At 47.2% G+C, this 24437-nt stretch overlaps 1 protein-coding gene across 1 annotated transcript in view; it reads left to right on the forward strand.

The window, feature by feature from the left end:
• Nucleotides 1–734: 734 nt before the first annotated feature.
• The window catches only part of OBSCN (obscurin, cytoskeletal calmodulin and titin-interacting RhoGEF), a 181499-nt gene continuing 157796 nt past the window's right edge, over nt 735–24437 (forward strand). The window contains exons 1-6 of the mRNA XM_072925248.1: nt 735–1012; nt 9126–10258; nt 16812–17081; nt 19777–20037; nt 22468–22770; nt 23818–24084. Coding sequence (XP_072781349.1) covers nt 9139–10258; nt 16812–17081; nt 19777–20037; nt 22468–22770; nt 23818–24084 — 2221 coding nt within the window. The 5' untranslated portion in view covers nt 735–1012; nt 9126–9138. The remainder of the gene's footprint in view (nt 1013–9125; nt 10259–16811; nt 17082–19776; nt 20038–22467; nt 22771–23817; nt 24085–24437) is intronic.

Here is a 24437-nt window from a genome sequence, read left to right on the forward strand (position 1 = left end):
GTGGTTCCGGGGGGCCTGCTGGGCTCTGTTGTAGCTCTTCCACCATTTGCAGAAATCAGTTTTAAATGTAAAAGATCGTGACTGCCGATAAGAATTGGTGCGGACTCCAAGGAAATTGTTTCTAAAAACTAGAAATTTGACTTGTAAATATAGAAATTATGATCTTGAGCCTCTAAAACGTGATGGATTGGCAGCTCGGGTCATTTTTGCATGCAGTTTGTATTCATGAGGTAAAAAGGTGGGGAAATATATAGCCTATAAATATATATATATACATACAAGGTGAAGGGGCAGAGACACACTTGGGATTATCAACTTGCTGTTGATTTGCCATTGTATAGCTCCTGCCTGGGAGGTTATAAATAAACCTATTATTGATCTGATGCCTTTGGGACAGAATTCCTGCCCGGTGTGCGAGGCTGATAATTCAGCAGCCGCCCATTCCCGAGTCCCCACATCACATTCAGCACTTGGCTGTGGGATGGACCCTTGAGGGACGCTTCTGACCCACCTTGTCCCCACAGCCTGTCCCCCACCCCACCCAAGCACCCCCTTCTGATGGGGCTTTTGCCCTGTCCTGTTGCTGGGCCGTGGCAGCGAGTCCCTAAAACGCTGCCCTTTCGCCTCTGTGCTGCAGGAAATTTAATCTCCCCGGTAAATGACACCCAGAGCTATTTTGGAGCCGGGCTGTGGAGGGAAGGAGAAGCACGTCAGCGATTTGACTGGAGGAGGACAACCCAGAGGAGGGTCGGGTGGGTGGCACAGCCTAACCCCGGCCAGCAGAGCCACTGCAGGGGGACTTGGGGGGACCTTCTGCTGCACGTCCCTGCCGTCGCTGGGGTTTCTGTTTTATTTCCTGGAGGGGAAAGAGGGGGGGAAGCCCAGCCAACATGGTCTCCCCATGTCCTCTGTTCCCCTCTTCCCTCTTCCCCCTCCTTTCATCTCAGTAGGAATCGGCTTTTTCTTCCTCTGCCCAGAGCTTTGTCCTCCTCAGCCTCAGACAAGACTCCAGGTAAGAGCAAAACCTTCAGCTAAGCAGAGGTGGATTTGGGGATGCTGATGTCCAGCAGGAAGCGGAGAAGGTCGTTGCTAGCTGAGGGAGGGGCGAGGTTATTTTTGTGCCATGCTGGAGGATGTTTTGCTTTATGAAACTTATTTGGGGATGGAGCTGAAGGTGCAGGTGGTAAATCCATCCTTACTTTGCTCTGAGCCAAATGTGGATTGTTCTGCTTAATTATTTCTGAGCAAAGATCAGCCTCCAGAGGAGAAAAGTGAAAAAAAAAATCAGGTTTAGAGCTGTAGACTCAACTAAATACACTTTGTCCCCAAATCTGAGACACCACTGGACATGGAGAGCCTGGAAAACACATGGAGAGGTGGCAGAAAGGAACGTTTCAAAAAGCTTTATTTCCAGGGCATAATCTCACTGCAGCTTTTCCCTTCAGCCAGGACTTTTTTCCCCTCTGAGCTCCTCTCTGGTGTCAATGTAGATCCACTCTGCAGCCCCCCACCCTCCTCCCATTTCTCCAAATGGTTCTGAGGGGAGATAGGGAGAGATGGAGCTCGACAGCTGAGGCTATTTTGGGCCCTACAGCTCAATGGGGTGGAGTGACTGTAATGACAATGACGTCCACTTGTTAAAATACAAGGGCTTAGGTCAGAGCCACGGCTGATTGTCACCACGGGAATTCTTTGTCCATATGGGAGCTGTGATCCTGCAACTCCCTCATGTAGGAAATCACATGGGCTAAAACAGGAGCATTTCTAGCCTTGCAGGTCTGGTTTTTTCCTGGGATTCTAAAGCAAAATGCAGTTGGGTGAAATTTATGTCGAAGTTTCTAGTTTTACATCGCTCCTTTTCTGTCTCCTGGGTGGAAACCCCAGAATTTGTGTGTTTTCTCTCCATTTGTCTCCTTTATTCTCAGCCCCACAGAACAGGAGTGAGCATCACAGTGTGCCCAGACCTCCCTGGTGCTTTGGCCTTTTGCTATTGTCAGAGCAGCCTTGGGAGGCTCAGAAAAATAGAAGGAAAAGTGGCTGCTGTGGAGTCCTGAGGGGCTGCTCTGTGCAGTTTTAGGCCTCTGGGAGTTTCAGGGGTGGTTTTGTAGCTCCATCAAGGGTGGAATGTGAGGTGAAGTCCCCATGTTGCAGTAAAACCCAAAAAGGATGAAATCCCTTCCCTGATTGGAGTTTCTTGGAGTTGTTACTGTGTTGATGGAAAATGGTTTCTGGCCAGGTGGTTGAAATTGGGATGAGTTTTCTAAGCTAGGTCTGTCTAGGCCTGTAGAGAGGAAAGGTAAAAAGTGTTTTAAGCATATAAATCACCTAAGTGGCTTGATTCACTTGTGGTTTTTATGAAGTGTGTGCTGCTAACATGGCTGGGAGGTATCTGACCCTCTTGCCCAGTGACGTGCACAAAGCACGTGATTTGTTCTTGCTCCTCGTTGGAATTCTCTAAATGTTCGATCCCTTATTTGCTACCAATCCTTGGGAACATCCAGGTTATTGATAATAATTAACAGGGGGAGCATGAGGAGATGCAGGTCCCTCTTGGTGCATATTTAGCCCTACCCTGAAGGTCAGAATTGTCTCGAGCTTCTCCTTTCCCCTGAGGGCTGCTCACCATGTTTAACACCATGTCAGCCCCTGATCTGCCACGAGCTTTCCCTCCACATCTCCCATGGATTTTGGCTTAGGATGGAGGCTGTGGATGGGAGGGAATGCAGACAAGCTTTATTCTGAGTCGAGTTAAAAGCTCCTTGCAAAAGGCTTAGTGCGCTGCGCGTTCTCTGTGCGACACCTCCAGCGACGGATCCCCCACAGAAACTTCTCCCATCTGCTCATCCAGTGACCTTTGGACATGCCAAAATCACTGCTCCCTCACTGGAGTGGAATTCAGAGTGGCCCAAGCTAAGCCCTGAGCCCAGCTCCTCATGCACAGAGGAGCTGTGGAACGGGATCAATCCCACCTCCCTGGATCAGAGCGCTGGCGCAAATCCGAGCCCCAATTTGGGGGTGAAATGGGCAGGGATCACTGGGTGTGCTGGTGTGCATTTCACCCCCAGAGCTCCCTGTCTGCTGTGATGGCTCTCAGGCACCCACCAGAGCCCGGCTGATGTCACCCAGCCTGCTGCTGACACCCAACACTTGTGCTATTCCAAAGTTGTCCATTCCCTGGGAGCGACAGGGCAGCTGGGTTACTGCTGTTTTCCCTCAGCAGAATTTTAAACACCAAAGGAAACCCAAACTTCCCATTTGACAACTCATCGACTTCCCTTCCCACCCACAGATTCCACTTCCTGATGTTTTTAGATGGAACAATACAAACAGATAAGTCATGTAAACTACAGCAATACCGGTGCTGCCTTGATTTTTATCTGGAGTTTTCATTTCAGTGATGTTCTTTGAAAGCTCAGGATTCAGAGACAGGAGGTTCCCTGTAAATCCTGCCTTTCCTGTCAGGAAAAGGAGTGAGAGGATTAGAATTTAGCATTGCAAAGGAATTTCAGGAAACATAAACTCCAAAGGCAAGAAAAATACCTCAAATCAACGTATTTTTGACTTGGGCAAAGAAAGGGTAAAAGAGGATTGAGGAAATGAGCAAACAGGGTCACAATGAGGCTTAATGAGGTGTTGAGAGAAATTCTGTGCTTCTGATCTGTGTTTGGACCCTGGTGATCCCTTAGGTTTAATTATGTCCCCAAAGTCTCTAATTTTGCTACTCATGGCCACCTTTGTCTCAGGAGTGATTTATGAGATGGATTGTATGGTGCTTTTTTCTCTTTGTCCTGATTCCTGGTGGACAGGATTCTCTTTCTAATCCTTGAATGGAAAGGCTTGGATGGAGAATAACCTGTTACCCCAGTCCCCTCTCGCACAAAGAGCTTCATCACAGGCTGCTGGCAGCTTGGGGGGCAGTTCCATGGGGGGACCTCTGCCTTCTCAGAGGCTGTAGAAGGTTTTCCAGGTGCAGATCAGCATTGATGAAGCAACGTGAAACCAACCCATCAGCCAGCTCTGCTCAGTGAATCCCAGGGGGCTGGGATGAAGCCAGCCTGGGAGAGCTGAGGGTGGCCAGCCTGGAGGGGAGAAGGGTCCAGGGAGAGCTCAAAGCCCCTTCCAGGGCCTGGAGGGGCTCCAGGAGAGCTGAAGAGGGACTGGGGACAAGGGATGGAGGGACAGGACACAGGAAATGGCTTCCACTGCCAGAGGGCAGGAATGGATGGGAGACTGGGAAGGAATTGTTCCCTGTGAGGGTGAGGAGTCCCTGGCAGAGGTTGCCCAGAGAAGCTGTGGCTGCCCTAGCAGTGCCCAAGGCCAGGCTGGACAGGGTTTGGAGCAACCTGGGACAGTGGAAGGTGTCCCTGCCCATGGCAGGGGTGGCACTGGACGGGCTTTGAGGTCCCTTCCAACCCAAACCATTCTGGGATTCGGTGGCACCACCACCAGGGCTCTCCACCTCCTGATGGGTTCCACTTCCAGGTACTCCAGCAGGAGCTGGACAACTCCATGGTGGTTCCCACTGCAAGGCACTCCTTCCCCTGTCCCTGGGAGCACTGTGGGGCAGACACTGGCAGGGCTGGCACAGGAGGCCTGGACCAGCTGCGTCTTGGCTCCAGGGCAGTGATTTATTTGCATTATCTGACAGCTCTGTGCAGTTCTGCCTCTTTCCCCAAACACAAACCAGGGAAGATCCGAATGAATAAAGACATAAGCAAAATTATAAGTGCTGCCAGTTTGCCTTTGGCGTGCTCAGAAATGCCCCAGATGGGAATGTGATCTCTGCTGCAAATGATTAATCACAGAGGGATTACATGGGGAAATATGACACTGGCAAATGTCTGAGATTTATTGGAAAGGGCATTTGCATTGACTAGGTTTATTCATGCTTTGTTGCTGCTCCTGTTGCTTCTAAGAGAGCTGTCCTGGCGCGTGCAGAGAGTTGCTATTTTTTTTTTTTAAAGTTTCAGAGTTACTGAGCTTTTTTGAAGTTTGAATGAACATGTAAATAATTGAAATCAGAGTAATCATTCAATAAGCTGGTTGACAAGTTACACTGTAGAAATATTAAATCTTGTCCTTTCAGTACATTCACAAGTCTGTCCTCTCCTGACTCCTAAATCTATTTATCATCATAATCCAGTGTGATGCATTTTATCCTATTTGAAATTGTAAAATGTAATTTATCTTGTGCAGCCTGTCGAACTTGTTAGATGTGTTAGATACACACGCAGCCTCATCCTTGCTGCAGGTTAGGATTTCATGCCTCTTACTGCATTTCATGCTCTCCACACCCATAAAACAAGTTTCCCCCTCTCTTTTTCAGATGGGGACTAAAGATACAAGAACTGAAGTGTCTGTCTCATAAAAGCAAGCCAGCAGCAGAGCTTATGCTTTAAGGAATAAACCCTGTTTTTTCTTTCCATGTTAAAAAAATATCTAAAATAATGATGAGCACGCACAGTTTTCACTGATCCCTGGATTTTCTTCTGGCCTTGTGGCTGTTCATAATGGTGTGAAAACCTTACAGAGTGTCAGGGCACATGGCAAAAGCTGCTGGAGGTGTAGGCAAGAGCAGGGGATGTGGGTTTTCACCCCACACCAGGAGGTCTGTGGACCCAGGATCTTGTATTGGATGGGAGCAAACACCAGCTGAGTTTTCGGGAGCCATGGGAGGGGGAGGCTGGACCTTGAGGCCACTGGGAAGAAGCATCTTGGATGGATTTGCTGCACCAGTTTGGTTCAGGAGCAAACCCAACAGGCATCTGGGGCAGGAGCTTCTCTGGTTTTTGGCTGTTCCTGACTCTCAGAGGTACCAGGCAGCATCTCTGGGGTGTGTGTGTTTGGGCACAGCTGAGCAGGCAGAGAAAGATGCACTTTAGGATGTGAAGCAGCACAAGAGCCAGGCTTTGAGAGCCCTCACCCTGCTCCTGCAGGAACAGAAATGTCTCCTGGGGCCACGGTGATGGAAACAGCACACAGGTGGGTTTAGGGAAACCCCTGGTTGCTGGGAGGTCCCCAAGCAGCTCCTCTCATGTCTCTGCAGCCACCTCAGTGCTCCAGGCACTTGCCCATGCTGTGCAGAACCCAGTTTGATGGAGAAGTGAAGCAACTCTGTTGTTCTGCTCTTTTTTGACACTACAAAGCTGGAAATAAGTCAGAGTGATGAATCTAGTGGACACAATAGGAACCCAGGGAGGGTGAGGTGTGGCAGCGTCTTCTGAAGGTGAACCCAAGTGCTTTGATGGCACAGTGCAGCCTGAAATTCAAGCTCGTGGCTGGGAAATGTGAGGACATGAGCTCCGAGTCTGTGTTTTTGACTGTTGGTCTTAGTTAATGAATTATTAAAGAAATATGGGTATTGGTCTAGTACCAATATCCAACAGTGATGGACAAAAACTCTCTAACAGTTTAAAGTCAGAAAGTGTGTGTTTATTGTGTTTATTGTGTGGGGGACTGCTCCCAAATCCACACTGCAGCTTCCAGGTGATTACAGAATCCTTTTATCCATACAAGTATTGAATACCCAAAATACAAATACATATTCATCATTTTGGTACATCCCATTCCTCGTTTCATATGCTGATCATTTCCAAAGCCATTCAGCATGTGTAGTTTGTCCCTTGAAATGGGTCGGCGTCTCTTTCATAGGGAGGAGTCCCAAAATGAGGAAGTAAATGAAGTCTTCCTCGTTCTGACCTTTCTACCTTTTCAATGCAAATATGACAAATGAACTCTTGGTAGAACTCCCATTCCTTGTCTTCAGTTGGTTTCAGAACAGAGGAGGTCCACAATTGCCTTATGTTCCTAAAAGCTATTTGTCAGTTTGTGTATTCTTCATTATAAATCCAGCTAACCAAACATTGTGCTGACGAGCAATCAATTATTAGTTAACTACTAACTCCTAACTTCATCAAGGCCTACTCATTTATTTTAATTAACTCTAGTAAGGCTTATCTCTAACTAGAACCTGAGCTCCTCTAAAATCTCTAAATTCCTTAAAATTTACATTTCATAGAGCTGAGCTGAACCCCAGCATCTCCTTCTGAGCATTGAAATGGTCCTTCTCCAAATGAGCAGGAGACTGATTGCCAATCAGTTGACTGCAGTGGAAATTTCCACTGACTTCAGTGTACTTTGGCTCAAGCCCCAGGCTCCTATCTGCCCCTTCTAACCATTCATGCAGCTTCTCTGCTTGCAGCTGCACAAGCATTTATTGAAAACACATTTTAAAGCTCAGCTGAGGGCAGAGGTTGGAGGTAGTAAGAAGGTCCAAGAAGTTGAAACTAATTCACAGATTTCTAGACTAGTTTGAGACCAAGAGAAAAAGAGATTTGTGTATTGAAGGTGGCCACTTGACAGAAAGTCAGCTGGTCTTAGCACTGATGACTGCAAATCATTCTTTACCCTTTTAGCATTTAATAAAAGTAAATTTTCCCCGTTACTTTTTTTCCCCTCCCAGATTTAATGTTTGAAACTTGTTTCTTTATTTTGTAAAGACTTGTGGAAGAATAATGAAATTTGCTCAGTACTAGGAAATAAAAGCAACCAAAATGGAATTAACTTAGAAAGGATCGATCTCATCTGGAAGGAAAAGTCTTTGATTGCTCCTTGTCATTTTGTGTGTCCTTCGGAGTGGGAGACGCAGGATAGGACAGGACATGGGTTTTATTTTCTGTTAAATGTAGAAAGATTACATTTGGTTTTGCCTTAGATCTGTGACCTAGATGAAGTTTGAAGTTTGGCTCAGTGATATCATCTGGAATGATAATAATCACAAAATCATAGGGACCCACAAAGGACCATTGAGTCCAGCTCCTGGCCTTGCTCAGGACAACCCCGAGAATCCCACCCTGTGCCTGAGGCAGTTTTCCAAAAGTTTCTTGGGCTCTCACAACAAATATGATTTTGTATTTTTGTGACAATCCTTTTCAGTGTATGGATTGAATGGTAACTTGTATTTTTCAATTCCCAGCAGCATAAATGGAATTAAATTTTTAATCTGTAATTAATTTTCATGCACAATTTGTCATTTACCTCAGCAAGTGCATTGTCATATGTACACTGTACACATGATTATTTGCTAGCCCATCCCTGTCTTGATATGAAGAAGTAGGAGGGGAGACAAGAAACTGGGAAAAGAAGTGATTTTTCCCAAGGTCATGCATCAAGTCGATCCAACCCTCACTCCCTGATGCCATCAGTGATTTGTGCATTAACAAAAATGCACTAACAGGAGCTGGAGGAGAATGGAGAAATGGTGATTTAAGAAATTAAAGCAGGGTTTTGGCCTGCTCCTATTGATTTCTGCTGGAGCTGGGGGGAGATGGTGAGAGCACCTGCCATTGGGTGAGAGAGTGGGTGGATGTGTGGCCAGCAGGGAAGCCAAACTGCTGTAGGATTAAGAAGGATATTTCTGTCTCACTGGGTTTTATTTCCTTTCTGAGTTACAGCGTCCAGAGCCCTGGTCCTTCTGCTGTGTGCAGCACTTTGAAGGTGAAAAAGCAGGGATGTGCTCACCTGGAGTAGGACCATGCCCACGGTCAGACAGGAGCTGCCAGGACAGAGGGGTCTGGCATCATGAGGCCAAAGAGGTTAAACAGCTTTAAGAGAAATGGTGCACTCAAATCTTCTTGGAAAACCTGGTCTAGGGAGTGACATTCCTACCCATGGCAGGGGAGTGGAATAAGATGATCTTCAAGGTCCCTTCTAACCCAAACCATTCTGTGATGGAGGCAGTATCTTGATGGGCAGACCCATCTCTCAGAACGTGTTGTCCAGTTTATTCCTTGTGGTTGCAGAACCAGCCTATCTGTCCCACAGCTTTAGTGTAGGTCACTTTCTGAGCGCCACAGATGAAAGGCATCGTGTTCCTTTTGTGTGAACAGCCCAAAGAGCTCTGTTTTGCCCTGTGGGGAAGCGAGCTGCCTTATGCAGCAGTTTATTAACCTCAAATATAAGAAATCCTCAAGACCAGTAATATTCCTTCTCACCCATAATAAGAAGGGCATTGAAAACATGAGGGTTCCAGGTGACAAACACCCTGATACCACAGGAGTGCAGTGATTCTTTGGCTGCAGCCTCTGCCCTGCTCTCTCCTGACGCTTTTCTCTGTCCCCCTGTAGGAAGGAAGCCAGGATGGATTACAGCTCGCTCAGCGGCGTCCCGCGCTTCCTGACCCGGCCCAAAGCGTTCATGGTGTCTGTGGGGAAGGATGCCACCCTGAGCTGCCAGATCGTTGGAAACCCCATCCCAGTGGTGAGCTGGGAAAAGGATAAACTTCCAGTCCAGTCTGGGGGAAGGTTTAAAACCACAGAGGATGGGGATTTGTATCGGCTAACCATCTACGACCTGAGCCTGGAGGACAGTGGCCAGTACATCTGCCGGGCCAAGAACACCATCGGGGAGGCTTTTGCTGCTGTCAGCATCAAAGTGGGAGAGGAGACCACAGTCACGGAGTCAGCCCCTTACTTCATCCAGAAACCTTCCAACATCAAAGTAACCTTGGGAGAAGACGCCATGTTCAAATGCAAAGTCCAGGGCAGCCCTCCCCTCTCGGTGAACTGGGAGAAGGATGGGAGATACCTGAGGAACAAGGCAGACGCTGGACGCTTCCAGATCGAGTCTTCTGGGGAGTCCAACGCTCTCACCATCCAGTGTGCCCAGCTGGGGGACAGTGGCACCTACACTTGCCGGGCAGAGAACCTCATCGGCTCCGCCAGCGCCTCGGCCGCGCTGGTGGTGGAAACACATGGCTCCTCCAACCCCGGCAACTGGGACAGCAGCTGCGGAAAGACGGCCTCCCTGCTGTCCCACCTGCAGAAGAGGCGGGAGGAGATCAGGAAGATGGACATCTCCCACGGGACGCTGGACGCGGCCTCTGCCCAGTCCTACTCCGCGGTGGAAGGGCTGTCCGGCATCGGCTACAGCCTGTCCCGGGACTACGAGCGGGCGGCGGGACTGACCAAAGGGGCCCGCAACGCCACTTTCGGGGCGCTGACGCGCACGTGCAGCGTGACGGAGGGCAAACACGCCAAGCTGAGCTGCTACGTGACGGGCGAGCCCAAGCCCGTGATCGTGTGGAAGAAGGACAACGAGGTCATTTTGGAAGGCCGGCGGCACGTCATCTATGAGGATGACCAGGAGAACTTTGTGCTGAAGATCCTCTTCTGCAAGCAGACGGACAATGGGCTGTACACCTGCACGGCCTCCAACCTGGCGGGGCAGACCTACAGCTCTGTGCTTGTCACTGTCAAAGGTGGGTGGCTGTGGTTCTCACCAGGGTGGACGTGCCTGCAAGGACACGCCCTTGAATTGGGGTGGGGTGGGTGGTTTGGTTTGAAAAAAATGTCTGCCTCAAAACTGCTGCAGGGGAGTGTGTTTAGATGTGAATAAAGCCCTCCTGGTGGAAAGGCCTTGTGCACTTGAACAGATGACCTGGGACAGAGTCCCGTTGCTGGTGGTTCTTAGGGAGGGCAGTAAAGAGATGCCAGGCAGGGGTGGATGAGGCAGAACAGGTTTTAGTTTTTCTATTTTCAGATTCTGTGCTGCTTTAGTGTGTGGGTCTGAGGTTCATATCAGGGATGGTGAGCTCTCTGCACAGAGCAGGGAGACAAAACAATTCCTTCTCCAGCTGGGCACCAAGGACAAATGATCCAAATCTCAGCCCAGGAGCACAAACACCGTGGGCTGGAGAGAGAAAAACAAGCAGGATGGGACTGCCTGGGCTAAAGCTGGAATGGGACAATGAACTCCAATATGCTAATGGACCAAAACTTATAAAAGTGTTAGGCTCTGTGACTGGTCGGACATTGTAACCATTTTAAGTTCACCTGGCTGGGCTTTTGTGCTGCCCAAGGTAGATCTATTGAAAATAGATCTCCTGATAAATCCCTATTTTATTCCTTAGCTCCATCTAGTCTCTGTTCTAGGTCAGCCTTCACAGGCATCAGCTGGTTGTGGGGCAGCTGGGATGCACCAGATCCCTAAGGCTCCCATCAGTCCTGGTTTCACAGCAATGTAAGAGATCCATTTCTGTGCTCTGGGTCAGTGCCTGCCAATGCCCTGTCTCACCCTCCAGGCTTAAATCACATCTGGGTTTGTGCTCACCATGGGGTTTACTCAGACGTGCCATTTGTAGTAGTAGTGGAAACCTCTCCCTACAAGATGAGCGTGTCAGGCTGCCTTGGATCCCCTGGGAGACCTACTCCAACTCTAATTACAGTCCAGCTCAGTTTTCCTGTACAGTGACCCACCAGCAGCCTGGTTCTTGCCAGGCTCTTCAGCCTTTTCCCAGCTTGAGCTGCTGGATAGCCCGTGCTCCTTGAATGCTCCTAGAAAACCTCCCAGGTCCAGGATGCCTTTGTTTGCCATAGTCAGTGGTGAAGAACTTGCCTTCAGAGAGTCACTCCACACTTGTGGAGGTCAGTCCTAGTTCTTCAGCATGGTAACAAAAGTGTGACACGCAGTTTTTATGGAATCCCAGAATGGTTTGAATTAGACAAGATCTTAAAAATCATCTTGTTCCAACCTCCTGCCATGGGCAGGGACACCTTCCACCAAACCAGGTTGCTCCAAGCCAAATCCAACCTAGCCTTGAACAATCCAGGAAGCTCAAAATTTTCCAGCTGCTCTCCCATTTGGCAAGGGGACAGCAGGCAGTTTTGCAACCCAGGCAGTACCTATAAATGAGCTGTCAGAGACAAAAGATTTTGCCATTTGAGTGGTAAAACCGATGATTTTTCACTGGCAGAAAATAAATTAGAAACCCAAATAAGTAGGAATTATCTGTGTTTCATACTCATCTTTAAGACTCTCAGGTGTTATTTGATTTTCTGTTTTCCCTTTTTGGGACATCTCCTTTTCCATTCAGAGCCTTTGTCTTTCCCATCAGTGGCTCAGTCCCATCAGTGACACCTGATCCGTGGAACTCACTGGCACTTGTCCCACCCCTTGCTGTCCCTTGGAGGTGCTGAGTGGTGTGGGCAAGGGCATTTGTCCTGTTCCAGAAAGCTGTGATTATCTCATGAGCTGGGACCTGGGGCTGAAGATCAGTCCTGGATCTTGGGTGGGTGATCACTTTGAGGATGGATGAAGCTCAGTTCCCTGCCCAACACTTTGCAAAAACAAAATCCCCCTACTCTGCCTGTGCTTCTCTTATTGCTCTCATGGCTTCAACCTGTTCCAAAGGAGCTGGGAAAAGCAAAGGAAGCAACCAAGCACCATGGGAAAAGGTTATTGATCCGTGTCTGTTGTCCAGAGCTGCCTGTGAGTCAGGAGGCTGAAGTGGAAATGTTTATGGATTGTTTCTTTTTTACGCTCTGCCACGTTTGGCTCCCTGTCCAGGCCAAGGCTGCCATGGAAAATCTACGTGTGTTGGTTATTATTAGGCCCTGATAAATGACTCTCCTTTGTGTCACCAGGAGTTCTTCTCAGCCCTCCCAAGACAGGTCAGAATGATGCAGCAGATGAAAAAAAGCTTTTTATTCTGTTGTGTCAGTGGTGATTCTGTTGGTTCATCTGCTATCAGGCTTGGGGAGGGAGATCATCTTGCTGTGCAAACTTCTCTTTGTTCAGCCATGTGGGAGAGGTTGAATTCTCCAAGCAGCCACCCCTAGAATCATAGGATCATGATGGTTTGGGCTGGGAGGGACCTTAAAGGACATCTGGTTCCAACCCCCTGCCACGGGCTGGGATGCCACTCACTGGATCAGGCTGCTCAGGGCCCTGTTTGAGCTGTCCTTGAACACTTCCAGGGATGGGACATCCATAGAAAGTTTCCTATATTCTGTCAATCTAGATCCTAGTTACCTAGGGACCCAGAAATCCAATATTTGTGAACACTTCGCTGAGCCTGTGCCTTAAAGATCACTGAGCTGGAGAAAAAAAAATGGTATTTTTGAGCTGTTCCTAAATGGGATTTAGGGAATCAGATTTAAACGAAGAAAGGCTACAGGGCAGAGAATCACTCTCCTAAATAAGGAAAAGTGAAGCTTTATTAGATTCAGAAATGTGTCTGGAACAGAGATAAAATCACAATCCGTACACTGAGATGTGAGCTGTAAAAGAAGTTGGGGAAGTTGTGCCCAAAAGTAAAACTTTAACAAATCAAGGAGTGTGGAGGATGAGAGGAACATAAATAACCAGCTTGGGTTTCCTGAAGGCTTTGGAGATTTCCCTAGGCCATGTGTAAAGTTGGTGAGAACAGAATTCAGGTCTCCACCCTGGGCCAAGCCGTGTCCACTGGAGTCCCTGAATAAAGTAACCAGATACTGGATGAGAAGGTTAAAGGTTGCAAGCCAAAGAGGATGGAGATGGGAAAAACACCCAGGTGCTGAGGCCACCTTATTCTGCCTCTGATCAGATGGGATTTTGGATGGTCGCTGTCATGACAGTCACACTGGAAATCTGAAAGAGAATTGCAGCTTGAGAAATTAGGAGGTAGAAGGGGAATTTGGAAAGCACAGTAACTAGGAAGATGAAAGTCTGAAGATGGTGGAAGTTTGTCAGTCCACATTTAGCCAGCTCTTACTGGGAGGATTTTCCATATTCTCGCCTTTCCTGGATCATTTTCATTAGGCAGAGGGAAAACTTGCCTCTGGAATAATAAATGTGAAAATTCCAGCAACAAGAAAGAGGAAGTGTAGGCAAGTGAAAAAGTGAGGTCCAGAGGGCAGATGTGCCTTGATAAGGTTAAGAAAACATTGGGCTTCTTTGCAGGTTGCACCTATTCTTAGCAAAATATGTGTTAGCAGGGCTTGCTTTTTAAAAATAACATCCTCTCATTGCCAGTTTGCTCGCTGTGGACCAAACGAAAAAGCCTATGACAGACTGGAGAAATATTTCCTCAGGACAGGCAGCAAAATGAGTCTTTGATCTAAGTTCTTGCAGTTTCCTGCTAATTCCATGAACTGCTCTTGCTCTGTGCTCCCTCAGTGTTTCGCTCCGCTGTGCCTCTCACATTTTTCTCAGTGGGCAGGTTTTGGCAGGTCTCTTATTTTCTCTCTTATTTGCACCTCTCTGACCTGGGTGTGGTGCTGGTTATGGGCCAGATGATTTGGGATGCCTGCTCTCAGGAGACCTCTGGTCCTTCTGTAGTCCCCTAACCCAAATCAACCCCCTCTGCCTGACCAGGCACATTCTAGACCTTGTAAAGAGTAGGGAGGTATGCTCAGGAGGAGGAGGAGGAGGCTGGTGGGTTTTGGAACCACTCTGAGATCTCCAAAAGCCCTGGGCTGGGTTCATCCCAGGCTTCATTTCAGTTTATCAGCTGCTGTTGCTCCGAAGCTCCATTCAGAGGGAGATAAGATGTGTGTGCACATGTCAGCAGGACGAAAGCAGAGTTGTTTTCAGAGGATATCTGTGACCCCAAGCTGCCAAAGATAGCCTTGCACTGCCTTTCCCTGGCTGGGAGAGCAGTGCTGTCAATGCAACACGCTCCTAAGAGTCAACCAACCATGTGGGAACCCAGGGCTTTCCTCTGGCTGCCCTGGCAGGTCTGGGACCCTGGCAGGGGGTCAGGAACCCCCCTGGACAGAGCCCCCAGAGACACTGTCTGTGATCTCTGTCCATGGAAAAGAGTTTTCAATCTTACAGGATGAATTAACAGCTCTGAGTGTTTGATATCAGTAATAATTAAGTGTGGCACATGTGCAAAAGTAAAATTTTAGGATTCTAGATAAGGGGTCCAAAGGGGACAAGATGGAGGAATTGGGTGTGTCTTGTCCTTTTCCTCCTTCTTCATGCCCTCCATGTTTCACTGTGGTGTTGGCATTTTTCTGTTGGTTCAGGCTGGGGACACACTGTTCAACGTAGGTGACAGATATTGGCACGTTATTGTAAATCCAGCACAGGTAGTTTGTGGTATTTAATGTTTGTAACATCCCACTGAGGGCAGAGCCCCACACGCTGCCCTGCAGGACAGAGCTGCGGCAGGGCAGCAGAACATGTTAGAGATAAACAGAATAAACAACCTTGGAACCAGCACAGACAAATTATGGCTTCTGCTTTGGCAGCGGGGCTGACAGACAGAGACTTTCTACAATCATCAATACCACAGATTTTGACACAACCCTTCTGTGCTTGAACATTTAAGAACTTTTTCCTGGAATAGCTTTTTTATTTTTATTTTTTTTCACTTTAGGTACTGTTTAGTGGCTGTAAAGGGAGAGGGGTTAATGATATGGCCAGCTGCTCCAAGTATGGGAATACACTTGTGTGCTTCTCAGGTGCAGCTTGTGTTTCTTTTTGGCCCTTGTGCAGGTCTGCATGTTCCCAGTGGCAGCTCCAGCCTCCCTCCTGCCAGAGGGCTGCATCCTTCTGATCAAAGCTGGCTTGGCCTCCCAGAATCCCAGAATGGTTTGGCTTGGAGGAGACTTAAACCTCTTCTCCTTCCAAGCCCTTTGCTATGGGCAGGGACACCTTCCACTGTCCCAGGTTGCTCCAAGCCCCATCCAGCCTGGCCTTGGACACTTCCAGGGATCCAGGGGCAGCCACAGCTTCTCTGGGAAACCTGTGCCAGGGCCTTACCACCCTCAGAATAAAGAATTTCATCATAATGTCTTATCTAACCATGAAAAACAAAAATCAGGAAAAAAAAAGAAAAAGGATAATCACCATCTGGAGTGTGGGCAGAGCAGATCTGTGGAACCCCAGCTGAAGGCTTTGCAAGGCAAAACTTTGACTTGCCTTAAACTGAGGTCTATTTAGGCATAATATTTTTTAAAAAAATTATCAAGTTGACATGGTGAGTTAGTGTCACCTTCCTGTTCGTGGTCATATTGTGTGGGTTCCCAGTTAGGTTTTGCCCTCAGGATAACAAAAATATTCCACAGCATTGCTCTCTCCAGGTGTCCTGTCAAGCCTTTAGAGTCTGGTACCTTATTGAAACTGAAGGAGGGGAGGTTAATATCAGAAGAAATTCTTTACTGTGAGGGTGGTGAGGCAGGATGGAGTCACAAAACCCAGCTGGGAGCTGGCACAGCCGTTACTGGGAGGTGAAGGTACATATCAAGGCATGATCTCTCACGAAGCATGAGCAGTGTTTCAGCACTGGCTAATCCAATGTGTGACACGGCTGTGGCACCAGTCCCATGGCCCTGACCGCCGGCTGTCCTCTTCAGTCCAGCTCCCCTTTCCCCACTTTAGGGCTGGGGTATCAGGGTGATGTCACAGCGCAGCTGTCGCTGGAATTCGACATTGTTCAGCTCATAAAATGACTTCCCTCACTGTCATGCAGCTGCTTTGTGGGTTTGATCTATGCTTGGGTTTGGCTCTTGGCCAGAGCACTGCAGCCCCACTGCTGGGGGAGGGCTGAGGCAGTTGGGAGACTGGGCTCATTCTCTATTTCTTTTATTGTCATTGACAAAAGCTGATACAGAGCCTTTGGTGCTGGTGGGGAGAACAGAAAACTCCTCCTTTTGTGCTTTCCACCACATCTGACTGTGCACAGCCACCTCACGGTTCTCTGTGAACTTTCAGATCACTCTGCTGAACTGATTTCAGCTGTAAGACCCTTAAAACACTGGTTCTTGCACCAGCTCAGCTGCTCACTCTCACCTGGAATTTCTGCCCTGTGCTCTGTCCCATGACCAGCTGGTTTGTCAATAAACCAATCTAGAAGGATTCCTTTTAAGGCCTTTTACTCCAACCTGGCCTTGACCACTTCCAGGGATGGGGCAGCCACAGCTCCTCTGGGCAATTTATGTTAGGGCCTCACCACCCTCACAGAGAAGAATTTCTTCCTAAACTCCCATCTAAACCTGCTCTCATCATAAACTCTTATTTCTCCTTCCTGTTTTTACCCTCTGTAGAGCCCACCATACCCTTCAAGGCAAAACTGAAGGATCTTGAAGTCAGGGAGAAGGAATCTGCCACCTTCCAGTGTGAGGTGCCCGTTCCTGGGACAGAGACAGCTTGGTTCAAGGAGGAGACCAAGCTCCAGCAGAGCAAGAAGTACAACATCGAGGAGGAGGGCACGTACCGCCGGCTCACCGTCCAGAACGTCACCACGGATGATGATGCTGTGTACATCTGTGAGATGAAGGAAGGGAGCAGGACCATTGCAGAGCTGTCTGTCCAAGGTAAGAATGGCTCTTGGTACTTCAGATTGGCCAAAAGTGTGGGATTCACATGTGAGACTCCGGGTTTGACCTCGTGAGCAGGATTTGCCGCATCCATGCGGGCGCTGAAGAGGAGCAGAGTCCCTTATGGTGTGAGAGTGAGGTTGGTGGGTCCCTGGGACTCCTGTCAGGGTGTCTCTGGACACAGGGCCACACAGCAGGGACAGGCTGTGTTGTACAAGATGTCACACAGTGGGAACCCGTGCTGAAAGAAGCTTCCTCCAGCTGTAGCCTAATGCTGTAGACTTCTCTTTGATGTATTGGAGTGGCAACCTGAAACAGAGGCTAGACAAGGTTAAGAGAATAAAAGTGGGTATTTATTGAAGGCCTTCAATAGGTTCACCTTGGGCAGTCTGGAACCTCAGAGAGGGCCTACACCCAGGATGGACAATGGTCATGAGTTTTTCATACAGTTACAACTTTGGTCCTTTTACATACCAGGGGTTAATCCTCCAATTTCAGCTTCAGGTAATGAAGTAATTTACTCCAAGGTTTCCTCCCCTCAATTCCCAGAATGACCAGGTTGGAAGAGACCTTCAAGATCATCGAGTCCAACCCAACCCCAACCCCTCAACTCAACCCTGGCACCCAGTGCCACATCCAGGCTTTGTTAAACACACCCAGGGATGGGGACTCCACCACCTCCCTGGGCAGCCATTCCAGAATTTTATCACCTTTCTGTAAAAAACTTTTTCCTGATATCCAACCTAAATTTCCCTTGGTGCAGCTTGAGGGGGATTCACTGTTGTTTACATCTCTCAGGCCCTGGAACAGTCCTTGAGTTTCAGGCCTAGGGAGGAATTGTTTTTTTCTGAATAAAACGGGAGAACAGCAGCTGACAGGCTGTGGAGTTTTAGAGCTATACATAAAAGCAGTACAGGATGTGAAAAATATAAAATCTAAATCCTAAGGCATCACCTTAACATGACCCCAAGGATCAGATGTGTCCCCTGGCAGTGTCACACCCATCTTGTCTGGTGTCCAGTGAACAGAGTGGTGACTTTTGTCTGGTAGTGGGGCTGACCACAATGGAAAGGGGTTTAGCAGCTGTGGTTTGTGGACAGGTGTGTGGTGCAGGTTGCAGCCAACACCAGCAGCGTTTAGATTGGAAAATACATCTATCCTCCAGATCCCTGGGAGCTGGAGCTGTTCTCTGGAGTTTGGGGAGGGGACAAGGAAAGCACAAAGTGTGGATGGCCATGTCCAAGTGTCTGAGTCTGGTGGTTCAGACTGAAGTGGGAGTAGGTGTAGTTGGGCATGGTGTGGGTGTCTCTCAGTGAGTAGATAAAAACCCCAGAGCTGCAGGCACTGGAGGCTGCCACAACTACAGCATTAATATTGTCCTGACACATTTGAAGCCTGAGTATCCTCCCAGTGAAACCAGAAAGAGTTCTTATATATAATTTGCTATGTGACAGCTGGGTGCTGTGCATCCTCATGCAAACTCCTTTTTGCACCACCAGTAAAAAGCTGGGAGTGCACAGAGTTGGATGCAGAAGGGAAAATTTCACCCAGAGACATGGGAGAGTTCAGACTGACATATTTTTGTTGCACCTTCCGTTAGGTCTGGACCAGCCCACCCCTGTGTGTTTGCTCCCAGTAGGACAGCTGGTATTTTTTTCACTTGTTTGTGCTATAATGGTATGTTCCATCCAAAAGAGAGTGACTGAGCCAGGTGGAGCTTTCTGGAGGGAAAGGAGGCAGAACCTCCCTGGGGGAGCCTTGTGCCTGCTCTGGGAGGGGATTGGAGAGAGCCAGGTGGGGTTGGAGCAATGTGAGAGCTTGGCCAGAGGTAAAGAGCTGTGGGATGAGGACAGTGCTGAGGGCAGAGAGGCCAGGAGGAGGATAAGCAGAGAATCAGGTCTTGAATCCTGTGGTGAAACCTGTGCCTGGCCTGTTACTCTATGAGGGAGTTCACATTGCTGTTCATTAAACAGCTCTGGGTGATCTGCCTGGGCCAGCCTCTCAGGGGCTGCTCTAGAGCTGGAGACAGTCAGTGTTGGTCATTTGGGGTGGTCTCCTTATGGTTTTTCCAATCTTTTCTGGGAATAGTCACATCTTATAGCTTTGAGATTGTCCTAGTAAGTGATGATGCACACAGTCACTTAGGAAGGACATAAATTCATTCAGTGTGAATTTCTGGGTTGATACTCAGAAAAAAATCTGAGATTTTCAGTGTCTTTCTCATTAATTCAGGTAACTTCTGTGTCTGCCATGTTGGTTATGTGACTTTGCTAGAGGTGAAATCCTAAAGGCAGAGGAGAGACCTGTCTGGCTTAAGACTGACCTACTTCAGCAAAGTTTTAATTTGAATTCCCAGCATATGTGGACAATGAAAGCTGTCAAATCTGTTCTCTTGCAAGGCCATATATATTTTGTGTTTACCCAGCAACTGGCTCTGCTTGGTAGACAAGAAACCTGAGTGACTGCAGTTCAAAAAAGATTTGCTTTTCTCTCTTTGAAGGCCAAAATGAGTCCTTGCGATCATTTGTTCTGTGTGACTCAGAGCCTTGGAATTTATTTTTCAAGTGTCTGCATGGGGTCTATAATATTTTGATTGAGTGTGGGCTAGTCCTGTTTCAGTCTGGACAGTCCAGTGTTGCCAAAGCTTTTAATATCTGCCATTTGCTGACTATGATTATTTTGTTACCTGAAGGGAACATCATTAAAAAGCTCCCACGGAAAACTGCCGTCTTCATCAATGACACAGCCACCTTCTGCGTGGAGCTGGACAACGACTGCCAGAACATCAGGTGGCTGAAGAACAGAGAAGAAGTGAAACCCAGCGACCGAATTTCCATCACACGCTCTGGCAAACAGCACACCATGACCATCCGGGAGTGCAAGATGGAAGATGCTGGTGAGATCGCCTTCCTGGCCGATGAAAGCAGGACTTCCACCCAGTTCACTGTGACCAGTAAGCTTCTCTTTTGTTTGGCCTTGGTGTTGTGTCTTCCCATGGCAGCATTGTTGTTTCGAGTGCCACCGTGATAATTTTGGTGTCCAAAAACAGCTGAAGGTTGGATGTCTGCCACAAAAAGCCAACAGCCTGACTGTGAGTGTTGTGAGATGTTTGGAGGGATCCAAACTGAGAGAATGTCTGTAGACTCATGGAATGGATTGGGTTGGATGGGATCACCTCATTCCACCCTGTGCCATGGGCAGGGACACCTTCCATCAGACCAAGTTTGTCAGAGCCTTGTCCAGCTTGGTCTTGAACACTTCCAGGGGTGGAGCATCCATGGTTTCTCTGGGTAAAAGCAGTGCTAGGGAAAGAGCATGGCACAAACTTTTCCTACTTGGCAGAACAGTAGCAGCAGGTGCAACATGGTCAAGATTGGACCTGAAATGAAATTTTGGTGAAGTTGCCTAATTTTGTTTGGCATTATTTTGATGACACTGCATTTCCCAGGCAAAATCTGCTTTATTTAAAACAAAAATACATATGATTTCTGGCTCTGTTGCAATTCTGGTTCATATATAAACAAATCACTCACTCCAGTCACAATTTGGGAAGAATAATTCTTCTTTTCTCCCACCACTGTAATCGGTCAGTGACAAAAAGGAATCTTTTATTTAACAGATATGTAACTGCTGTGTTATCTAAACTTGGTTCAGGCATTCTGAAGCCATTGAATTAAAATGAGGAAAGTGTCACCTCTGACTTTGTGACAGTTTCTAAGGTATTTGTAAAGCTGTAACATCCAAACAAGCACCTATATAATGAAATTATAAAGCTCAGCTTGATTTCAGACTCTGCTGTTTAAATTATGAAGGAAGTGTTGAGTCAAGGAATAGAAATTATAAGAAACTGCCTTCCCACAAACAGCTAATGCTGAAGAAAACATTGCATTACAATTTCTTATGGCAAGGTCAAGAGATCTTGTTCCAGGCTTAGCATTCAGCTTAATGTTACCCTAATGAGACCTTTGACATCTATCTGTGACCAGCAGTTACTGACAGGCTGGTAACTGTGCACCCCAAACCACTTCTGTGTCTATTTCTGTAAGGAAGGAAAAGCGTATCGCCTTGAAATTTCCTATTTTTACACTTTGTGCATATCAGATTTACTGCTTGGAGAATCCTGTGTACTATGCCCACATCTTTTTCAATTAGCTGGGTGAGATCGGTGGTGGCTGTTCTGATATATTTTATAATCTACAGGCAATGCTTATGTATTATTTGTCATCTTGTTACCATGCCTATTTTAAAGATGAGGAAACTGAGGCAGAAAGGAGATCAGTTGTCTCAGAGCTCAGTTTTTAGTTTAGGCTCATCAACAGACTCCATCTACAGTCAGGAATTCTTGAGTATGTCCTCTGTGTGATTGTTTCACCCACCTCCCCCACCTTATTTAAGCTGGGTTAATTGCTCCTGAGTGTGCTGTTCATGGGATCCCAGCTGGAGTCTGGTTGACTGACTTAACCCAGGCACCTTTCAGATAGCCAAAATTAAATGAAATTAATCCTGTGCCATGTCAGTAGAGGTGTAACTAGAGCACATCGGGTAATTCCTCTTGACCATATAAGTGACAGCACATAGTGAATAATCCTGATGGGACTTGAGCCTTCTCTAAAGGGTTCAAAAGGAATGAAAGAGAGAAAATAAATACTCATTATGCAAATATCTGCAGGAATATGTTTGTAGCCTCAGGTACCATAAAATAGCCATATCTCCTCAATAGTAGGTTCTCATGGTGGGGACAGATCTTTGTCATTTTCTTTTGAAGTTAATTCCTCAGTCTCAAAAACTGGTTCTGTATAAATTACTAAAACAAAGATCCCTAACAATGTCACTCTTGAGAGACAAAGTTACAGCTTCTGAGTGAGGGTAGCATAAAATTCAGGAGCAGGACAGATACCCAGATAAAAGAGGCTGCAGGGAACATCCAAGCCTGTGTAACAAGCCAGGCTCTCCATAACTCTTAAAGATTTGAACAATCTTTGTTGATGGTTTTACCCATTTTCTGAGTGAAAATAAGAAGCTGAGTGTTAGTCTGCTTTGCCCAGGAGCTGTGAAGGGCAGAAAAGTGGGTCTGTATCCAGCAGTGAAGTTTAAACCTACAAAGTGTTTGTTAGGACCCTCTTATTGTGTTGACAGTTTTAACATTGTGTGTAGAAATCACATAGGTTTAGCTGTGCAATACAAGCATTGGACATCAAAGTTTGGACTTGATCTGGGATGATAATGATTCTGTGATCTTTATGTAAAACAGCCTCACTCACGTCAGCATTTTACGGAGGTTTATTAAGCAAGATGAACTTTTAGCCCAGCATGAGCTATTTTGCCTTTTCCCCTCTGATGTAACTTACTGCTCTGTTTTGTTTTGTTTCTTTCCCTTGCTCAGCTCCCAAAAAACCTCCCACCCAACCCCCAGCTGACCCTGTGGTGAAAAATAAAACAGAAACCTCAGTGACACTGGCATGGTCCCCTCCAAGGATGGAGAGACCCATTCCAGTGGACGGATACATCGTGGAGCGCAAGAAACTCACCGGCTTCACCTGGGTGAGGTGCCACGAGTCCCACGTCCCCAGCCCCGAGCTCACGGTGAGCAACCTGGCAGAAGAGGCTGACTACCAGTTCAGAGTGTCTGCTGTCAATGCCTATGGACAGAGCCCCTACATGGAATTCCCTGGGAGCTTGCACCTCGGTGAGCACGAAACCGGCACACAATGGGGTGGTCGGACAGCTGGGTGCTTTGAAAACATTTCCCGTGACTTGGAGGATGGAGCCATAGCCCAGCAAATCCTCTTTGCTGTCACTGCTGGTTCTCCTGCTTCATGCCAACCTCTGATTCTCACCAAAGGGAGGAAGGAAAAAGTCCAAAACCACCCCACTGAGGGTGGTTGGGTTTCTGTGGTGGAGCTGTGGGTGTGTTTATGTTCCAGTATCCCACATCAGGCTGTGGGGGAGGCAGAGCTCCCTGCTGTGGACCTTAAACCTGTAATTATTTCTTCTGCACCTGCAATGCAAAGAAAAAATTGAGATGGCCTTATAGTACAATTTTCAATATACAGACATGAGAGATCAGTCTTGCACCTACAGAATATTTATGGGTGATCATACCATCAAGAAAACCAAGTTCTAGCCAGTCTCTCTTAGAATAAAGATTTTCTTGGAGAATCCAAGGGTTTTGGTTTATTTCTAGGGTGCTGATGTGCCCACAGAATTATTTGGTGCAATAGGATTTCTTCTTCCTTTGATTCACTGCACTAGAAAATACCTGTACAGATATTGAAGACCCACACAAACTTTGATCATACTGTGTCTTATGATTGTGTCATCCTTGTCCCTTGCTGAACATGCCTGTATTGTCCTAGAATATCAAGAACTGACTTGTAGGGATATCTAGAAGTCCCTCCTTCTGAAATCTAAGAATAATATTGGCTGTTCAATAAACAACAGACTTTAGGGGACTTAGGTGTTTCTGGCCTACGCCTTTATACATTTTAAGGATTAAAAAAAAAAATCAGTAGAATACATGTGCTTTTCTAGACCTGCAAAAACAGGACTCCAGAGGTCAGTTACCTGCAGCTGAAGGAAACAAACCCTTTAGCCCAACCATGCATTTCCTTCAGCGCAGGAGAATTGTGTCAGGCTGCATTAATTTATTCTCATGTCTTGTTTATCCTGACAATTTGGTTCCTAAGATGAGTTATCCTCCAGCATGACAGAGGTGTGTGTTCTTCTTCCCTAGAACCCGTCCTGGCTGTGAAGAACCCCCTGACAACAGCTGAAGTTGCACCTGGAGGGGATGCCCTGTTCACTGTTGATCTGACCAAGACATGTTCTGGCACTTGGTACCTGAATAGAAAAGCCTTACAGGAAAGTGAGACCTACATCATTAACAGAACCCAAACCACTCACAGCCTGGTCATAAAAAATGTCACCAGGAAAGACGATGGGGCAGAAGTGAAATTTGTTGCCAATGATGTTGAGACCAGCACCAAGATGAGAGTGAGAGGTATTTATTGTCCTTGCTGTCCATTCTTCTCCCAGTCAGGGGGTGGTTGCTGGAACTTGAGGATTAAAACTGGGGGTGGAGGCTTTCCTTGGTCTGTGGGAAGCTCCTGAAATTGTGACATATGATTAATGTGTGTCCTGGGAATGACCTCACAGCTCAGAGTGAGTTGATCTGGACAGCTGGTGGTTTCTGAACTAGATTGCTTCACATCAGCTCACAAATTTCTGTCAAATTTATATCATTTGCAACCATCTCTCAGTGGATTCTGTCACCAAATCTGCAACTAATTCACCTTAAAGTTGTAATTTCAGCTCTAGCTTTGACCACTCTCTTTGACTGTAATAATCTTTCAA

The sequence above is a fragment of the Taeniopygia guttata genome, chromosome 2, assembly GCF_048771995.1.
Source record: "Taeniopygia guttata chromosome 2, bTaeGut7.mat, whole genome shotgun sequence".
Classification (NCBI taxonomy): Eukaryota; Metazoa; Chordata; class Aves; order Passeriformes; family Estrildidae; genus Taeniopygia; species Taeniopygia guttata.